General features: G+C 37.7%; 1 protein-coding gene across 2 annotated transcripts in view; it reads right to left on the bottom strand.

Moving 5' to 3' along the window:
• LOC136144257 (ATP-binding cassette sub-family C member 4-like) overlaps positions 1 to 17515 on the bottom strand; it is a 243740-nt gene that overhangs the window by 176280 nt on the left and 49945 nt on the right. For both annotated transcript variants that reach the window (XM_065902003.1, XM_065902004.1), the window contains exon 4: positions 2446 to 2670. In XM_065902003.1, the coding sequence (XP_065758075.1) occupies positions 2446 to 2670 (225 nt within the window). The remainder of the gene's footprint in view (positions 1 to 2445; positions 2671 to 17515) is intronic.

Genomic DNA, 17515 nt, shown 5'->3' with positions numbered 1-17515 from the left:
GAGGTTATTGGTATTTCTCCCAGCAGTCTAAGTCATGTTCAACTTCTGCAATCCCATGGACTGTAGCCTACCAGGCTCCTCTGTCCATGGGATTCTCCAGGCAAGAATACTTGAGTGGGTTGATTTCAGCAGTCTTGATTTCAGCTTGTGCTTCATTCGGCCTGGCATTTTGCATGATGCACTCTGATTAGAAGTTAAATAACAAGGGTGACAATATACAGCCTTGATGTACTCCTTTCCCAATTTGGAATCAGTCCATTGTTCCATGTCTGGTTCTAACTGTTGCTTCTTGACCTGCATACAGGTTTCTCAGGAGGCAGGTAAGGTATTCTGGTATTCCCATCACTTTAAGAATTTTCCAGAGTTTGTTGTGATCCACAAAGTAAAAGGCTCTAGTGTAGTCAGTGAGGCAGAAGTAGGTGTTTTCTGGAATTCTCTTGCTTTTTCTATGATCCAACGGATGTTGGCAATTTGATCTCTGGTTCCTCTGCCTTTTCTAAATCTAGCTTGAAAATTTGGAAGCTTTTGGTTCATGTACTGTTGAAGACTAGGTTGGAGAGTTTTGAGCATTAACTTCCTATCATTGGAAATGAGTGCAATTGTGTGATAGCTTGAACATTATTTGGCATTGCGTTTCTTTGGGGTTGGTACAAAAACTGACCTTTCCCAGTGCTATGGCCACTGCTGAGTTTTCCAAATTTGCTGGCATACAGAGTGCAGCATTTTAACAGCATCATCTTTCAGGATTTGAAACAGCTCAGCTGAAGAAACGTGGTCCACTGGAGAAGGTAATGCAAACCACTTCAGTCTTCTTGCCTTGAGAATCCCATGAACATTATGAAAAGGCAGAAATATTTGATACTGAAAGATGAACTCCCCGGGTCAGTAGATGCCCAACATGCTACCAGAGAAGAGTGACGAAATAGCTCCAGAAGGAATGAAGAGGCTGAGCCAAAGTGAAAACAATGCCCAATTGTGGATGTGTCTGGTGGTAAAAGCAATGCTATAAAAAGCAATATTGCATAGGAACCTGGAATGTTAGTTCCATGAATCAGGTTCACATAGCCCAAAGATTAACGAGATTCTGCTCAAAAAAGGATGAGGAAAGATATCTTTAATTTGCTGAGAAAAGTATTACTAAAAATAGAAGGTCTAGATAAGTAGCAACCAAGTAAAAGAAGTGCTTGTTTTCATTTAAATTGTTTGGTTTTATCTTTCAATTGGGATTTTGTTTATTTTTAATGAAATATATATATACATATATATATACATACATATATATATATATATATATATATATATATATAAATGTGCACAACAAGATATTTGACATAAATGTACACTGGGAAATGATTACTGTAGTTACAACAGTTAACCTGTCCATTGTCTTATGTAGTTATCTTTTTGTGTGTGCAGTGAAAACACTTATAATCTACTCTCTCAGAAAATTTCAAGTATACAACATGGTTAAATAAGAATTTTTTAAAAGTGAAACAGGCCAGGACAAAGAGATATCTAAGATCTCGTTTTTCAAGAGCTCTCCAGCACATGACACTGGTGTATCTGTGGCAATTCATTTGTAAAGACATCTGAAATAATTAACTCCTTTTATACTAGATAAGACTAGAGTAAAATATAGAATAATTTTATAGCATTTCTCAATACAAAAACACTGGAAACATCAAACCAGATTTCATTAAAGCTGCTATAATGTATGCTAAAAAAAAAAAAAAGCAAATATTGTATTAAGAAAACTTCAACGAATAGCAACAAAAATACCCTCTAAAATTGCTAAAAACAAATTAAAACTTCAAGTTTTCTCCCAAACACTCAACCATTTTCTTTAATATTATCAGAAACAATCATAACTACATAATATCATGAGTGAGTCTAATTTGGCACAGATTTCACTTATATTTTTATTTAGTAAGCACAATTATATTAAACGTGACTAGGTGCATCATTTAAAAATATAATCATTTATTTTATTAAATACATATTTTTCTCCTAAATTTAATGTTATAGATCCAATCACTGAAGTCACTTTTAAACACAACTTTGATGTAAAAGAAGGTTTAAATGAAAAATAACAAAATTTCCATGAATACCACAATAAGATTTAGGGAAGAAAACATTGAAAATCAGTTTGATAATTTTGATACCTGTTTTTTAATTAGATTTCAATATAAGTTTAGTGGGTATTATGCACCAGCCTATGCATAAAAGTTATCAAAGGCAGCCCTAGCCTGATCTCCAAACAAAACTTTTCATTATGTATTGGTAAAGTTTGCTCAAACAACAACAAAATGGCTGAAACAAATATCGAGTATCTCTGGTAAGGAGTAAATGACACCAGTTACAAAATTTTTAGTCTACAGAGAACTTTCTCAAAATGCTTCTGATTCTTCAGAGGAGGTATAAACTTTTGTATCAAATGACACTTACCTTGTGGTAAATCATATGGCACATGGCTACTCTTAATCTCATTCCTATACGCTGAGTGTAATAGAAGAAAAAGTGGTGCAGAATGCTCCAAGTGAAAAAGCAGATATTCAGTACAACAGTGTAGCCATAGGCTTTGGTCAAAGCCCCAGATTCAGAGGAATCATAGTTTTGAGAATAAGTAATTAAATCCTCAATATATGTCGGTAATAGTACTCTGAAGATTGCCTAAAAGGAAGGGAAAAGAAACCTTAATTCGAAATACAAGCCATACCAGTTTTTCTTATCACAAGCTTCACTTTTTTTAAATTTAATTTTTGCTGTGGTTCAATCGCTAGGTCATGTCAAGTTCTTTGTGACCCCATGGACTGCAGCATGCCAGGCTTCCCTGTCCTTCACTATCTCTCGGAGTTTGCTCAAACTCATACCCATTGAGTCAGTGATGCCATTTAACTATCTCATCCTCTGTCACCCTCTTCTCCTTGTGCCCTCAATCTTTCCCAGCATCAAGGTCTTTTCCAGTGAGTTGGCTCTTTGCATGAGGCGGCCAAAGGATTGGAGCTTCAGCTTCAACATCAGTCCTTCCAATAAATATTCAGGACTGATTTCCTTTAGGATTGACTGCTTTGATCTCCTTGGAGTCAAAGGGACTCTTTAGAGTCTTCTCCAGAACCACAGTTTGAAATCATTAATTCTTCAGTGCTCAACCTTCTTTATGATCCAACTCTCCCATCTGTACATGACTGCTGGAAAAACCAAAGCTTTGACTATGTGGACCTTTACTGGCACAGTAAGGCATAGTTGATTTCCATGCTATGCTAGTCTCAGGTGTGCAGCAAGGTGATTCAGTTATACACACACATATATCTATTCTTTTCCAGATTCTTCTCCCATATAGGCTACCACAGATTACTGAGTAGAGTTCCCTGTGCTACACAGTGCTGTCTGCTCACTGTCTGATGCTTTGCAACCTTATGGACTGTAGCCTGCCAGGCTCCTCTGTCCATGGGGTTCTCCAGGCAAGAATCCTGGAGCAGGTTGCCATTATCCACTCCAGGGGATCTTCCTGACCCAGGGATCAAAACTACATCTCCTGCATCTCCTGCATTAGCAAGTGGACACTTCACCACTAAACCACGTGGGAAGCCCTATGCTATACAGTAGGTCCTTGTTAATTATTAATATCTATTTCATATATAGTAGTGTGTATATGTTCACCTCAAAGTCCTAATTTATTTCTCCCCCTGCCTTTCCCCTTTGAAAATCATGCTTGTTTTTGAAGCCTGTTTGGAACAACATTCATTTGTATCACTTTTTTAGATTCCACATATAACTGATACCATATAATATTTGTCCTTCTCTATCTGACTTACTTCACTCAGTATTATAATCTCTAAGCCTATCCATGTGGTTGCAAATGGTATTATTTCATTCTTTTTTGTGACTGAGTAATATTTCATTGTATATATGTACCACATCTTCTTTACTGATTTCTCTGTCAATAGACTTTTATATTGCTTCTAGACAATTGTAAATAGTGATGCAATGAACACTAAGGTGCATGTGTCTTTTCAAATTATGGTTTCCTCCAGATACATGCCCAGTAGAGGGATTGTTGGATCATGTGGTAGTTCTATTTTTAGTTTTTTGAGGAACCTCCATACTGTATAATTTACATTCTCACCAACAGTGTAGGAGGATTCCTTTCTCTCCACATCTTCTCCAGCATTTATTATTTGCAGAATTTTTGATGATGGTTATTCTGACTGGTGTCAGGTGACAACTCATTGTAGTTTGATTTGCATTTCTCTAATAATTAGCAATGTTAACCATCTTTTCATTTGCTTTTTGGCCATCTTTATGTCTTCTTTTGAGAAATGTCTATTTAGACCTTCTGCCATTTTTTTATTTTTATTTTTTTTAATATATTGAGCTGCATGAGCTGTTATATATTTTGGAGATTAATCCCTTGTCAATCACTCCATTTGCAAATATTTTCTTCCAATTCTCTGTGTTGTCTTTTCATAAAAAGAGAAATAAACATTGGCACAAGAATAGTAGGGGACTTTAGCATTCCACTTACATCAATGGACAGATCATACAGACAGAACAATCAATAAGGAAACAGAGGCCTTAAATGACACATTATACCATATGGACATAATTGGTATTTATATGACATTCTATCTGAATGCAGCAGAATACACATTCTCCTCAAGTGCACATGAACATTCTCCAGGATAGCTAACATGCTGGGCCACAAAGCAACCCACAGTAAATTTAAGAAAACTGAAATCATATCAAGCATCTTATCCAACCATAACATTATGAGATTACAAATCAACTACAAGGGGAAAAAACTGTAAAAAAAAAAAAAAAAAGAAAGAAAGAAAGAAAAGAAAACAAAAACACAGATATGAAAGCTAAATAACATCTTACTAAGCAGCCAATACATCACTGAAGAAATCAAAGAGAAAATAAAAAAATACCTGGAGACAAATGAAAGCACAATGATCCTAAACCTATGGGATGCAGCAAAAGCAGTTCTAAGAGGGAAGTTTATTCTAATACAATCTTATTTCAGGAAACAAGAAAAATCTCAAGTAAACAACCTAACCTTACCCCTCACGCAACTAGAGAAAGAAGTACAAACAAAATTCAAAGTTAGGAGAAGGGAAAAAATGATAAATATCAGAGCAGAAGTGAATTAAATAGAGATGAAGAAAACAATAGAAAAGATCAATGATGAGGTATGTTCCTTCTATTCCTGCTTTCTGGAGAGTTTTAATCATAAATGAGTGTTGGATTTTGTCAAAGGCTTTCTCTGCATCTATTGAGATAATCATATGGTTTTTATCTTCCAATTTGTTAATGTGGTGTATTACGTTGAAACTAAAAGCTGGTTCATCAAAAATATAAGCAAAATTGATAAGCCTGACCAGAATTATCAAGAAAAAAAGGAAGAGAGCTCAAATCAACAAAGCTAGAAATGAAAAAGGAGACGTTACAATGGACACTAGAGAATACAAAGAAATATGAGAGACTACTACAAGCAAATATATGCCAATAAAGTGGACAACCTGGAAGAAATGGACAAGTGTTTAGAAAAGTAAAACCTTTCAAGACTGAAGTTTGAGCCAGGAAGAAATAGAAAATATTAACAGACTAATTATAAGTACTGAAATTGAAACTGTGAGTAAAAACCTCCCACAAAACAAAAGTCCAGGACCTGATGGCTTCACAGATGAAGATACCACAAAAAAAGAAAACTACAAGCCAATCTCACTGATGAACATATAAACAAAAATCTTCAACAAAATACTAGCAAATCAAATCCAACAACACATTAAAATGATCATACACCATGATCAAGTGGGATTTATCTCAGGGATGCAAAGGCTCTTCAGCATATGCAAATCAATCAATGTGATATATTATATTAACAAATTGAAGAATAAAAACCATATGATCATCTCAATAGACCCAGAAAAAGCTTTCAACAAAATTCAACAACCATTTATGATAAAAACTCTGCAGAAAGTGGGCATAGAGGGAACCTACCTAAACAAAATAAAGGCCATATACCACAAACCCACAGCTAACACACTCAATGATGAAAAGCTGAGAGTATTTCCTCTAAGATCAGGAACAAAAAAGGGTGTCCATTCTTGTCACTCTTATTCAACATAGCTTTGAAAGTCCTAGCCACAGCAATCAGAGAAGAAAACAAAATAAAGGAATCCAAATTGGAAAAGAAACTAAACTTTCACTATTTGCAAATGACATGATACTACACAGAGAAATTTCTAAAGCTGCTACCAGAAAACTACTAAAGCTCATCAATGAATTCAGTAAGCTTTCAAGAAACAAAATTAATATCCATAAATCTCTTGCATTTCTATACACAAACCAGCTTCACCTTTATTATTAGCATATTAAAATGCCATTTTCACAAAATGCTACACTCAAGGCTAATCTAAAAGAAAAATACACAGATCCACTCTCTTCTATAAGACAATCAGAGAATAGTTTTAAATTTAAGCCAAAATTTTTCAAAGTAATAAACCCTTGGTATATTGTGTTTGATTCACTGTGGATGCTCAATAAATATTACATCCAGTGTTTTAGAACACATTTAGTAAAACACCAAGTGAGTCTTTACCTAAGATGAATGAGGAAAAGGTGACAGAAGAAGGATAAGAAATTTGCTTCCACATGAACAAGCCCTGTTGGTAGCCTGCCCCTGTCTCCTGTAATCTCAATGTCCCAGCCCAGCAGAAAGTCAAGATGGCTCATGTAGGCAAGACACACTCCTGCTGTCATCTTCTGCTTTAAGAGCCTTTATGAACTGACACACTGGCACAAACACAGATCCAATCCTTCCCAGCCAGAATTCCGCATGTCAGCAGATCAAGATATCAGACTTTAGCTTTTGTTGGAGTATCACAAATAAACCAGGCTTGGGAGGTTCCCAGATGCTCAGCTCCAGGTGGCCCTGCATCAAGATATTTCTAGACCTTAGAAGCTGGGGTGTTCCTTGGAGTTAAAAATTAACACAGCAGAAGACAAGCTAAAAATAAAATATCCATGGTTCTCCATCAGCCACACACTGCAGGTGTTGGTTTGGAAGAAATCATTTCTTCCCCAGAGCAAAAAATTACAGTACTAAGCCAATCAGTTAGGAGGCATTAGGGCTTAACTCCTGAGGCATGCTGTGGTTCCTGGAGTCCCAAAGAGTCGGACACGACTGAGTGACTGAACTGAACTGAAGTAAGACTTACAGAAAGCAATTGTCTTTCCCCAAAGAAATAGCAACACTTGCTCACCCTGCCAAATAACCACTCCACCAAACATCCTACTACTTCCTCCCTGTAGTCACCCCTTGAGAAGGTACCCTTTTTCCCCATCAAGGAAAACCAAACTCTAAATATGAATTCAAGTCACAAACAGTAAACACTTAGGCCTTCAACATCATTTCCTCACAGACTTGTCAAAAGACAAAATGCCAAAAGTTTGGAAATCTTTCTGGAACTCCATTTTGAGACAAATTTTTCCTTTTAAGCAATCTCCTTACTAACACAGACAAGGTAACCAACTGACAGGCCTGCTTTGATAGTTCTCTTCTGTCTATCTGAAGTTGAGGAACCCATGCACAAGAGGAAGGGAAAGTAGAATCCAAAACACCAAACATAAGACAAAACTAACAAGCATTTTCTGCTCAGTCAACTAGTACCCAATCAGGATATTTACAGAAAGCTATCCTCATGCCTCAGACGGCTGTGATATTGAACCCCAACACTTCTGTTTTGTTGCTCACACATGTTTGCACCCTGCATCAACTGCTTTGTCTTCCAAGAGGTCACAGAAATTTTTTTTTTAATTTTATTTTATTAGTTGGAGGCTAATTGCTTCACAATATTTCAGTGGGTTTTGTCATACATTGACACGAATCAGCCATAGAGTTACATGTATTCCCCATCCCGATCCCCCCTCCCACCTCCCTCTCCACCCGACTCCTCTGGGTCCTCCCAGTGCACAGGCCCGAACGCTTGTCTCATGCATCTCACCTGGGCTAGTGATCTGTTTCACCATAGATAATATACATGCTGTTCTTTTGAAACATCCCACCCTCACCTTCTCCCACAGAGTTCAAAAGTCTGTTCTGTACTTCTGTGTCTCTTTTTCTGTTTTGTATATAGGGTTATCGTTACCATCTTTCTAAATTCCATATATATGTGTTAGTATGCTGTAATGTTCTTTATCTTTCTGGCTTACTTCACTCTGTATAATGGGCTCCAGTTTCATCCATCTCATTAGAACTGATTCAAATGAATTCTTTTTAACGGCTGAGTAATATTCCATGGTGTATATGTACCACAGCTTCCTTATCCATTCATCTGCTGATGGGCATCTAGGTTGCTTCCATGTCCTGGCTATTATAAACAGTGCTGCGATGAACATTGGGGTGCACGTGTCTCTTTCAGATCTGGTTTCCTCAGTGTGAATGCCCAGAAGTGGTATTGCTGGGTCATATGGCAGTTCTAGTTCCAGTTTTTTAAGAAATCTCCACACTGTTTTCCATAGTGCAGAAATTTTCATCTACTATAGAGAAGTAGGGTTTCCCCAAAGGCTCAGCAGTAAAGAATCTGCCTACAATGCAGGAGATGCAGCAGGAGCTGCAGGTTCAATCCCTGGGTCAGGAAGATCCCCTGGAGAAGGAAATGGCAACCCACTCCAGTATTCTTGTCTAGAGAATTCCATGGACAGTGGAGCCTGGCAGCCTACAATTCACAGGATTGCAAGAGTCAGACACAACTTAGCAACTAAACAGCAACAGTAGAGAAGTAAGGGAATAATGCTTATCTAAATATGAGTAAGATGATCAAATCAGAGCAAGATGATCAGTTCTCAAAAGCACAAAGGCTCACTATTACCTTTCCAGCATGTTTCATCATTCATTCCAAAGGGCATGAAGAGCTTAAAAGAGTCCCTCATATAATAGACAGTAAAACAGACTTTTTCTAGAGTTTACTGAGGTGGAACGGGAGGCTTGCACAGAGAAGCAAGAATGTCAAACTGGACACATGCACAGTTCCAGCACAAGTATGGCCAAGGACAGCCCAGTGCTGCAGCCTGAAACCTGGGGCGCTCCACCAGAAGCCCAGCACTAACACCTGCCTTCCCAAACTGTCCTGAAACTTATGATAGTCTCTGGGAATCACTGTTGCCTGTTACTCAGCTCTTTGATTGAGCCCAACATTGGTGTAATTATAAAAGAAAGTAACAGCAGTATCACCCACCAAAGAGCATACCAACAGATGCAACAAATTCAGTAAAAAAAAAAAAAAAAAAAGTGCAAATAAAGGTACGTCGTTACTGCTTAAGTGTCAGGATTTTTATACTAAAAGATATCATTTAATAATCCAGTTGAAAAAACAGTCTCATTAAGAAGTAATGCCAGTTCATGGCCCATAGCTTCAATTCCTCTGTCTATTCTTGATCCTGAACCTCAACTAGTAAGAAATACAACAACTGGGAAAACAGTCACTATCAAACCTGAAACTAACCAAATTAAAATTTTCTGGATAAGTAGGAACAAGGACAAAAATTATCCCCATAAATCCTTCACTTTTGACACCAATCTATGACCCAATGAAAATTCATTCCACAAAACAACTGAAAATAGTTTTATTCCTTCACAAGTATTCTTCACAATTGTAAAACCAAACAAGATTTTTTTAAAGAGCCCACCTTAATTCCACAACGCTCATCATTCAAAGTCTTCTGAGAGTCTCAGAGTCTCTGAGGCAGACATTTCTTGATGGAGTCCTTCATATTCAGCCTCCTAAAAGCATCATCTGTTTGACCCCATGTCTTGGTTCAAGGAGAACGTCTTACACGTTTAATGCTAGAACTTCCTCAGTGGGTACAATGCCTCCTCCATGTTTCCCCATGAAACATTTCTTGCCCAATTCCATGATCAAAAAAAAAAAAAGAAAGAAAAGAAAAGAAAAAAGAAAACACAGAATACAGAAATAACTAATCAGGCAAAGAAAGACTGCTTGAGTCAAACATAGGCAGAAAAGAGTGAGTTTTTGGGGAAAATGAATAGGCAGTTAATCTTTAGAAATGGGGATCAGGTGACAAGAGTAGAGTTTAGAAAGATCCAGAGCTAAGGAGGAAAAGCAGTGAATCTGGGGAAATCGTAACCATCAGGATCCTAGATATACCTTCACTCCTCTTTTACACAGTGGTCTTCATCCTGACTGCACCTTAGCATCACCTAGGGGAGCAATGCAGTTAAGAGCTCTCAAAGGCCTGAGGCCCCGCCTCCAGAATCTGGTTTAGGTTCAACTGGTTAGGGATGGATCCTGAAGTTCCCTCTCCATGGACAATTCTGGGTACAGGAAGTAATCCCATGTAAGTATTTGCTATCCTCCTTTCCTACAATGTCATGGCATTTGAGCCTGGAAAAGCTGCAGACCAACTGTGAGGGACTTACAAGTACCACAAAGGCTGACTGGGTTGGTAGGTGGGCTGACTGGTTGGTTGATTGATTGGCTGTGCTTGGTCTTTATTACTACAAATGAGCTGTCTCTATTTGCAGCAAGCAGGGACTACTCTGTAGTTACAGTGCCCAGACTTCTCATTGTGGTGGCTTCTCTTGTTGTCTAGCATGGGCTTTATGCACGTGGGTTTCCTAGTTGTGGCTCCCAAGCTCTAGAGCACAGGCTCAGTAGTTGTGGTGCAGTGGGGCTTAGTTGCCTTCTAGCATGTGGAATTTTTCCAGACCAGGGATAGAATGAGTGCCCCCCTGCATTGGCAGGCAGATTCCTAACCACTGAAGCATCAGGGATGTCTACCACAAAGGGTTTTAATCAGAATTCAATGTGACATATCATGCTTCCAAGAAAAATCCTTATGACCCCAAGTCCTGAGGTTCCAATGATGAAATTAAGACCTTTCTGCATAGAAGGAAAAATTGAGTGTTTAGAAAACACTACATTCACAAAATGAAAAGATGAATCCAAATGGGTTTGTTAAGTTGCCTCTAAAAGGAGAAGGAATTATAATGGAACAAGCATATCAACTTTTTTTTAAAAAAGTAGCTTCTTCTGTTGATTTAACTTTAGAAGCATGAAAACATTATATAGAATTATAATTATAAAACAACTAATTTTTTAAAAAGCAATTCCTAAAATCTCAGAGTAAAATGAAACAAAAGTAACTAAAAACATACTCAAGCAATTGGTTGGCAGAGCCATATAAAAAAGAACTATTTTTAAATGGTTTTAAAAAAGATAATTTGAAAATGTATGCTCTGTGTGATATATCTACTTAAAGAGAATATGAACTGCAAAAAATTCTAAAACTGTTTTGAGAAGTCACATTATGGGTGATAGTGTTCATATCACAAGGTAAAACACCTGAATATAATTATATTGTTATCATTGAAAACTGGGATTAGATATGGGGCAACAGAGAATAGATGACAGGGAAAAAATAGATATATTATAGATCTAAAAGAAATGAGATGAAGAAAAAACACTAATATCCTGAATCTGATTTGAATTGGAAATACTCATATAGAATCATGATTTGTTTACCTTAAAAAAAAATGTATTCTACAGCTTCCCTGGCTGTCTAGTGGTTAGAAATTCACCTGCCAAATGCAGGGGACACTGGTTCTATTCCTGACCCAGGAAGATTCCACATCCCAGAGTGTAACTAAGCCCACGTGCCACAACTACTGAAGCCCGCATGCCCTAGAGCCTGTACTCTGCAACAAGAGAAGCCACCACAGTGAGAAGCCCACACACCACAACTAGAGAGTAGCCCCCATTCGCAGCAACCAGAGAAAAGCCCACACAGCAATAAAGACCCAGCAAAAACAAAAATAAAAATAAACCAAATAAAAAAAAAACTGTTAAATGTATTCTCTCTTTGTCCAATCAAAAAGCTGAGAAGGAATAACCAACCAAGCAGCAAGGAGCAACTCCAGTGTTCAGACTACAAACTTTAAATACCATTTCCCACCAAAAGGAGCCAGAGTTGCTTGCAGAAATGCTGACACCAGGGCTGGGGGAAAAGCTGTACAAGATGAACTAGAAATATCTTGTCACACCAGAAAGCAGAAAAGACTAGCTAAGCCTATTAGAATATGTACAAAAGACTTAGGACCCAGCCTGGATAGACTCCCACTGACCAAAGATGATCAAAGGTTGGCATAAGCATAACAACAGTAATGGTTGGTGTAAACATAACAACTGTAATCATAATAACAACTGAAGCACATCAGAAATGCTGAAATACTCTGGGGCTTCACCAAACAAACAAAATAAATAACAACAACAACAATAAAATTCATTAGCCCCAGAGGAGAAGCAACTCAATATTTTGAAACCTAGTTCTTAAAATGTAAAAACAGGCAGTTCAAGATGGCAGAGTAGAAGGATATGCACTCATCTCCCCCTGCAAGAACACCAAAATTGCAACTAACTGTTGAACAACTATTGACAGGAGGATGCTGGAACATACCAAAGAAAAGATACCCCACATCTAAAGACAAAGAAGAAGACACAGCAAGACAGTAGGAGGGGCAGAATCACATGAAATCAAATCCCATACCCATTGGGTGGGTGACCCACAAGCTGGAGAACAATAAAACCAAAAAAGTTGTGATCCTGAACCAGAAATACCTGCTAGTATTGGAAGGTCTCCTATGAAGGCATGGGTTGGCAGGGGCTCACCTCAGGGTCAGGAGCACTGGAAGCAGCAGTCCAGGAAGGTCCCCCTTGATGTAAGCCCTCTAGAAGTTCACCATTAACCCTACCATAGAGCCCATAGACCTCAGGGCTGGGTTGCCTCAGGCCAAACAACTACCAGGGAGGGAGGGCAATCCCACCCTTCAGCAGATAATTGGATTGAAACTTTACTGAGCAAGGCCCTGCCCACCAGAGCAGGACCCAGTTTTTCCCACCACCAGTCCTTCCCATCAGGAAGCTTACACAAGCCTCTTTGCCTCCTCCATCAAAGGGAAGACAGGAGAAGCAAGAACTACAGTCCTACAGCAGCTAAAACAAGAGCCATATTACAAAATATCAATCAGGATGAAAAAGGGAAAAATTATGTTCCAGATGAAGGGACAAGATAAAACCCCAGAAAAACAGCTAAATGAAGTGGAGCCAGGCAACCTTCCAGAAAAAGAATTCAGAATAATGATAGTGAATATGATCCAGGATCTTGGGGAAATAATGGAGAAGATGCAATAAATGTTTATCAAAGACTTAGAAGAACTAAACAAACAGAGATGAATAATACATTAGAAGGAATTAATAGCAGAATAACTGAGACAGAAGAACGAATAAACGACCTGGAGGGCAAAAAGAATGAAAAGAAATGAAGACAAAGAGACCTCTGGGGCAACATTAAGCATGTGAACATTTGCATTATAGGGGTCCCAGAAGGAGAAAAGAGAAAGAATGAACTTGAGAAAATATTTGAAGACATAATAGCTGAAAACTTCCTTAACATGGGAAAGGAAATAGTTAATCAAGATGAGGAAGCATAGAGTGTCCAATTAGTATAAACCCAAGGAGGAGCACACCAAGAAACATAGTAATCAAACTGGCAAAAATTAAAGACAAAGATAAAATATTAAATATTAAAAGCACCAAGAGAAAAACAACAAATACAAGGGAACTCCCATCAGGCAATCACTGATTTCTCAACAGAAACTCTACAGGCTAGAAGGAAATGGCACAATATATTTAGAGTGCTCAAAGGGAAGAACCTACAACAAAGAATACTCTATCCAGCAAGACTTTCCTTCAGATTTGATGGAGAAATCAAAAGCTTTCCAGATAAGCAAAAGTTAAGAGAATTCAGCACCACAAAACCACCTTTACAACAAATGCTAAAGGAACTTCTCTAGCCAGGAAACACAAGAGAAGGAAAAGACCTACAGAAAATAAACTCAAAAAAATTAAGAAAACAGTTATAGGATCAAATGCACCAAGCAAAAGACACAGACTGGCTGAGTGGATGAAAATATATGCACATGTGCACTTCCACTTACCACATCACTCTGCCTGACCCCCCAAATTGTATACAATTATTTTATATTATTAATAGGTTTCCCTGGTGGCTTGGACAGTAAAGAATCTGCCTGCGGGAGACCCAAGTTTGATCCCCAGGTTGGGAAGATCCCCTGGAGAAGTGAATGACAACCCACTCCAGTATTCTTGCTTGGAGAATCCCACAGACAGAGGGGTCTGGTGGGCTACAGTCCACAGTGTCGCAAAGAGTCAGACATGACAGAGCAACTAACACTTTTACTTCTTTCTGTCATTTTATATTGCAATTGTAATTATCTTTTCTTTTTTTATCTGGCTATTGATTGTGAAAACTGATAAACATTTTTTACTATTGTGATTATGTAACTAATACTCACTTAATACCATTTTGTCATGATTGGTCAACAGAAAAATAATAGAACTCTATATCATGAAAACTACAATTTAATAGAAAAACTTCTTATCACTTTTTAAAATCCAGATGCATATCAGAATTATCTTGGAATTTTTTGAAAAATACAAAGGTCTAGGTATTGCTTTTTTTCCTCCAGAGCTTTAGATATATCTCTAATGAGCAGCCATGTTTAAAAATAACTGGACTACATGATGATCTTTTTCAGATCAGTTCTGTTCAGTCGCTGAGTCGTGTCCAACTCTTTGCAACCCCATGAATTGCAGCATGCCAGGCCTCCCTGTCCATCAGCAACTCCCAGTTCACCCAAACCCATGTCCATCGAGTCGGTGGTACCATCCAACCATCTCATCTTCTGTTGTCCCCTTCTCCTCCTGCCCTCAATCTTTCCCACCACCAGGGTCTTTTCAAATGAATCAGCTCTTCGCATCAGGTGGTCAAAGGATTGGAGTTTCAACTTCACCATCAGTCCTACCAATGAACACCCAGAACTGATCTTTCTTAGGATGGACTTGTTGGATCTCCATGCAGTCCAAGAGTTTCTCAAGAGTCTTCTCCAACACCACAGTTCAAAAGCATCAATTCTTCAGTGCTCAGCTTTCTTTATAGTCCAACTCTCACATCCATACATGACCACTGGAAAAACCATAGCCTTGATGAGATGGACCTTTGTTGACAAAGTAATGTCTCTACTTTTTAAAATGCTGTCTAGGTTGGTCATAACTTTCCTTCCAAGGAGTAAGTGTCTTTTAATTTCATGGCTGCAATCACCATCTGCAGTGATTTTGGAACCCAGAAAAATAAAGTCAGCCACTGTTTCCCCATCTATTTGCCATGAAGTGATAGGGCCAGATGCCATGATCTTAGTTTTCTGAATGTTGAGCTTTAAGTCAATGTTTTCACTCTCCTCTATGATCTTTTACTTTTACTTAATTTGTTTCACTTTTTCTATTTCATATTCAGTGCTCCAATTTTATTTAGCTTATGTTTTCCAATTTCTCTATCTCTTCTTTTATTTTTGATGTTCTTTCTCAAGTCTTTATCAAGTGCAATAGGAAAGCTTTTGTATACATAAATAATATGTATAATATATATATTTTAGAAAAGATGAATTTTTGCCTAACTAAAAATTTTATGAAATTTTGATTCCACTTATTTGACTTAGTATGGATAGAATGTTAGATTTCTAATTAAAAAAAAAAACAACCTGAAAAGCAACAAAGGTTTATATAGGGAGCTATAGTCAATATCTTATAATAACCTATAATAGAAAATAATTTCAAAAACAATATATGCATATATGTATAATTGAAGGCTTCCCTTGTGGCCCAGATGGTAAAGAATCTGCCTGCAGTGTGGGAGACCTAGGTTCAATCCCTGGGTTGGGAAGATCCTCTGAAGAAGGGAATAGTAACCCACTCCAATATTCTTGCCTAGAGAATTCCATGGAAAGAGGAGCCTGGCAGGTTACAGTTCATGGGGTCACAAAGATTCGGACTGGGCTGAGTGACTAACAGTACTATACATAATTGAATCACCTTGCTGTACACCTAAAACACTGTAAGTAAACTATACTACAATAAAGTACATATATTAAGAAAAAAAAAAGTAAAAAGGAGACTTCACTGGTGGTCCAGTGGTTAAGACTCCATACTTTCAATACAGGGAACATGGGCTTGATCCGTGGTCAGGGAACAAAGATTCCACATGCCACTTGGTTTGGCAAAAATAATAAAGAAAAAAAATGTTTTAAGTTAAAAAAAATAAGAATTTTCCCTGTCATTCCTATACATACTATAGCTCAGGATAACCAAAGAGTTCACAATGACAAAGTGGCTCTTTATTTTAGCTAATAAATGAAAAAGGTAAAAATTAGAATTAGAATGTCAACATTTTGTAATTCCTAATGAGTTAATGAATCTTGAGCAATGATCATGAATAGTTCCTAACATCTCACATACACAAAAAGAAAAGACTTTATCTACTTTATAAGGGAGGTGCACAACTTTATAAGCCTACCTCCTACATAAAGGAGGGGCAGGAAAATCTTGAGTCAGATCAGCTTCTAACCACTAACTTAAGGTGCCAGAAACTGAAAGTGTTAGTCGCTCAATCATGCCCAACTCTGTGACCCCATGGACTGTAGGCTGTCAGAGGAACATGTTAAATGATTCAGGGAGAGAAGCAATCAGCCAAATCCAGACTGTGGGAATCTCTCCAGGATAAACAACCTGGTTTCTTCCATTAAAAAATAATAATAATAAGTAAAATAAATAGCTGAGAGGAAAGAGACAGTAGGTGGAGGGGAATAGAAAAGTAACCCATGCAAACTCTGTCAACCAAATGCACCTTTTCTGATTCTGCTTCAGACTACAAGGTGGGGGGAAATAGGACAACTGTGTGCAGTGGCTCGATATTGATGATATTAAAGTCAGTGTTTAGGCATAGTGATGGGAATAGAATTATATAGAGGGACAATTCTATATCTTTTAAAGATACACACTAAAATATTTACAGAATAAAAATGATGAAATATCTAGGTACTGCTTCAAAATAATTTGGAGAAGTGAGAGTGAGTAGAGGTTCAGATGATTTAAGCCTGCTCGTGAGTTGGGAACTACTAAAGCTGACTTAGCATAACAGAGAGGCTTATTTTCCCTCTACCATCTGAGTTCTTAGCTAACACTCCCTGTAATAAAAGACAGAATAACAAGAGGGAAAAGAAACAGAAGTTTATTAACATGCATACCTCCTGTATACCTGGGAGATACCTAGGAAAACTGAGTAACTCCTGGCTCAATTCACTACCTTAAATACCATCTTGAGCTCCAGACAAACATAAAAGTGAGGTAGTATTTACAACAAATTAATAGGAAAAGCAATAGGATGGGACTGGGTGTGTTATGCAGATTTAAGTGTTCTGGAAGACTTCTCCATTGACAGGATTCTTAGGTGATTTAGAATCATCTTTCTGGTACAAAGAGGGAGACACTCTTACAAATGAAGATTTCCTTTATCAATGTAATGTCCTTCAGGTTAACTTATACTCTGTCTTCAGAGCTTCTCCTGTGTCTATTCCCCCCCC

Source organism: Muntiacus reevesi, chromosome 11 (genome assembly GCF_963930625.1).
Source record: "Muntiacus reevesi chromosome 11, mMunRee1.1, whole genome shotgun sequence".
Lineage (NCBI taxonomy): Eukaryota > Metazoa > Chordata > Mammalia > Artiodactyla > Cervidae > Muntiacus > Muntiacus reevesi.
This window is presented reverse-complemented; position numbering and strand designations above follow the sequence as displayed.